This window comes from Myotis davidii, unplaced genomic scaffold, assembly GCF_000327345.1.
Source record: "Myotis davidii unplaced genomic scaffold, ASM32734v1 scaffold150, whole genome shotgun sequence".
Classification (NCBI taxonomy): domain Eukaryota; kingdom Metazoa; phylum Chordata; class Mammalia; order Chiroptera; family Vespertilionidae; genus Myotis; species Myotis davidii.
In genome coordinates this window covers 2943204-2946239 of record NW_006283437.1, presented here as the reverse complement: position 1 = coordinate 2946239, position 3036 = coordinate 2943204, and the positions used below count along the sequence as shown (strand labels likewise).

The 3036-nt window shown below is 44.5% G+C and overlaps 1 protein-coding gene across 1 annotated transcript in view; it reads left to right on the top strand.

The window, feature by feature from the left end:
• The window catches only part of LOC107183089 (ATP-binding cassette sub-family A member 3-like), a gene marked incomplete at its 5' end in the record, with an annotated part of 64410 nt that extends 62957 nt beyond the window's left edge, over positions 1 to 1453 (top strand). Inside the window, 2 exons of the mRNA XM_015563949.1 lie at positions 798 to 871; positions 1253 to 1453. Coding sequence (XP_015419435.1) covers positions 798 to 801 — 4 coding nt within the window. The remainder of the gene's footprint in view (positions 1 to 797; positions 872 to 1252) is intronic.
• Positions 1454 to 3036: the final 1583 nt, after the last annotated feature.

Below are 3036 nucleotides of genomic sequence, written 5' to 3'. Positions count from 1 at the left end.
TACTGATAATGGCCATCCAAACAAGTCTGGGAAAACTGTGTGGGTAAGGGTCCCGGCCTTGCTAGCCCCTGCAGGTGCAAGGACCTTGCCAGCTTACATCTGGCCCCCAACATTAAACAATGTTCTAATCTACTCAATTACATGCACCTGAACTCTAGCAAGCCCACATCACTAAGTTCGGACAACAGGTTCGGACCATAAGGTCAAGGTTACAACTATAGCCTTTGGCTATCTATGGGCTGGGAGGGCTCTACCCTCCAAGCTGGGACTTGCACATGGCTTTGCCACGAGAGGACTGTGCCCTCCCATTAGTCCGAGGCTTGAACCTGTCCAAACACTGTAGCTGCTCTCCACATAGAGATCCTAACACACATACACACACACACACACACACACAACTGGGAAAAGAAACCACACCACAATTTTGAGTATAGTTTCAGGACAATGTCTAGAAACAGTTCCACACAAAATTAGGATTCATATACATCAGGTTTGGCAAAGTGAGCATGTGAGCTCAATTTTTCAGTGCCTAAAAGTGATTATCCCAACTCTACAATTTTTACTAACTACAGGCAATAAAGCCATATTTCATCACATGGATGTAAAGCTAGTGAAACACTTAATATATACTTAACATATGCTAAAAAGAAAGGGCTTTGGAATTCTTATCTTTTGTATTACTTGCATGTGATATCTCTTTCATTGGTGTGGACAACTGGAATGGGAATTATTGGGGAATGTTGTAAAACATCAAATATGGAGCCCTCCCTGTTACTTACCTTTCAAATCTTTCTTAGGTAACATTGTAAACCAGGAGTATCGAGGAATTATTTACTACCACATTTCCAGAAATGAAATCTGCTGGGGAAAGGTGATTATTAAAATCATACCAATATGACATTGTGTGCTAATAGAGGACTGCAGGGAGTGTGAGGATTCAGGCCTGCGGAATGGGGACTGGCGTTGTTAGAGACGGAACATCTAACTTACTTTTCAGTGTCCTCTGTGGTAGGACTAAGACTTCTGGCCTAAATGCTATTATCCCATACCTATCAGAATAAGATGGAGAACTGCCTCCTCTTCTCTCTGTTTTCCAACCATCTTTTCCTTCTACTTTCTAACTTCCCCCTTCTATATTTTTTTGCCTAAAGTATAAACCTAGCAGGAGTGAGGGGATGATTGGGTGAGGGGTGAGGAGAAGGTTCATCTGGGGATATTGCAATGATAACACCACCATTTTTTTCTGTTAAAGGTGTTTAATATTTTGGAAGAAGCTAAAGTGCTATTCAACTTAGAAGACTATTCTATCAGTCAGATAACACTGGAACAAGTCTTTCTGGCCATTGCTAATGATAAAATGGAAAGTGATCAAGGAGTAAAGCTGCTATAAAATTAAGTTGCAATAAGTGACCTTTATGTATTTCTTAAACTGCTGCCTGCAACTAAGTACATAGAGGTACCTTTCTCATCTCTTTTATCTTTTTTCTCCTCCTCCCCCCCTCCTATTCTTCTGCCTCTCCCCACATTCTCTGATGCCCCCCCTCTCTGTGTATGTGTGTAGAGAAATTGAACGCCCCAAAAAGAGAGTTAGCAATCTTTGGAGATGAAGATAAGTGACCTGTTGTCAATATTGAACTGTGATGGGCCTGAGATCTTACTCTACTTGCAAGTTCTCAAATGAGCTTACCAATGGTTCAGGAACACTGGCAGAGGGCATGGGATTCTGAGTCCAACACACGGGACTTTATTACTCACAGCAATAGCAGCAGTCAGAGATCATATCTGTGCCAGTTCCCCAATCTCTAATTTTCACAAGACAACACAAAGAAAGCCACGTAATCCCTGTAAATTCAGTGGGTGGTGTTATAAGAGAGGAACCATGAGCTTATAAACCTGAATCTCTTATAATGGGCCGTAACTAAACCTATCGAGCTTTGCTTTAGAAAGAAACATTTTGACGATACAGAACAAAGAAACATTCTGACTGTACTGAACAGTAAGTAAATCTTCCCTCGCCTCTTTTCAAAGGCCGTTTGCGCTACAATCATCCTTCTAAAAACGGCCTGAGACTGGGAGGCGGTTAGCCTTCTGTGCAAGTAATGCAGAGATGCAAGAGACCTATGAGAATGTCTCCCAGAAATACCCACCCTAGTTTCCGTACCATACACCCCCTCTTCCCTCATCAACTTTTAGGTTTATTTTCATTTCATTCATTTTAGGTAGGAGAGACACCAAGTCCTCCTTAGCAAAGACTAATGATTTAAACTAAAGAAAAAAATATATATAAACTAACTTAATTTCCACGGTATATGGAGGTAATAGACCTAAGAGCATAAATTTACCAAGAAGGGGTGGGTGGTCCTAACTGTTGTAGAGGGATGCAGAGGGCTTGGCAGGGGGAAGCTTGAAGCAACACGCACAAGGACTCACATTCAGCACTTTCTTTTGCCCCATTTTGCCCTGCTTGGGGCTCTTGCCCCTCCCGGAGATGTTCCTGTTGTTCTCATTATAGGTTTCATGATTAACAGCCTTCAGTTTCCAATAAGCCGCCTCACTCAGATTCCAGTGGACTGCCTGCACCCGGCCCCCACCTACACCTGGTCTCCACTTGCACCTGGTTCCCACCTACACCTGGTCTCCACCTGCACCTGGTCCCCACCTACACCCAGTCCCCACCTGCACCTGGTCCCCACCTGCCCCTGGTCCCCACCTGCACCCGGCCCCCAACTACACCTGATCCCCAATTACACCTGGTCTCCACCTGCACCTGGCCCCCACCTAGACCTGGTCCCCAATTACACCTGGTCTCCACCTGCACCCGGTCCCCACCTACACCTAGTCCCCACCTGCACCCGGCCCCCACCTACACCTGGTCCCCAATTACACCTGGTCCCCACCTACACCTGGGCAAAGGACCTAAATAGACACCTTTCAAAAGAGGACATTTAGAAAGCCAAGAGACATATGAAAACATGCTCAAAGTCACTAATCATCCGAGAGATGCAAATCAAAACAACAATGAGGTACCATCTCACA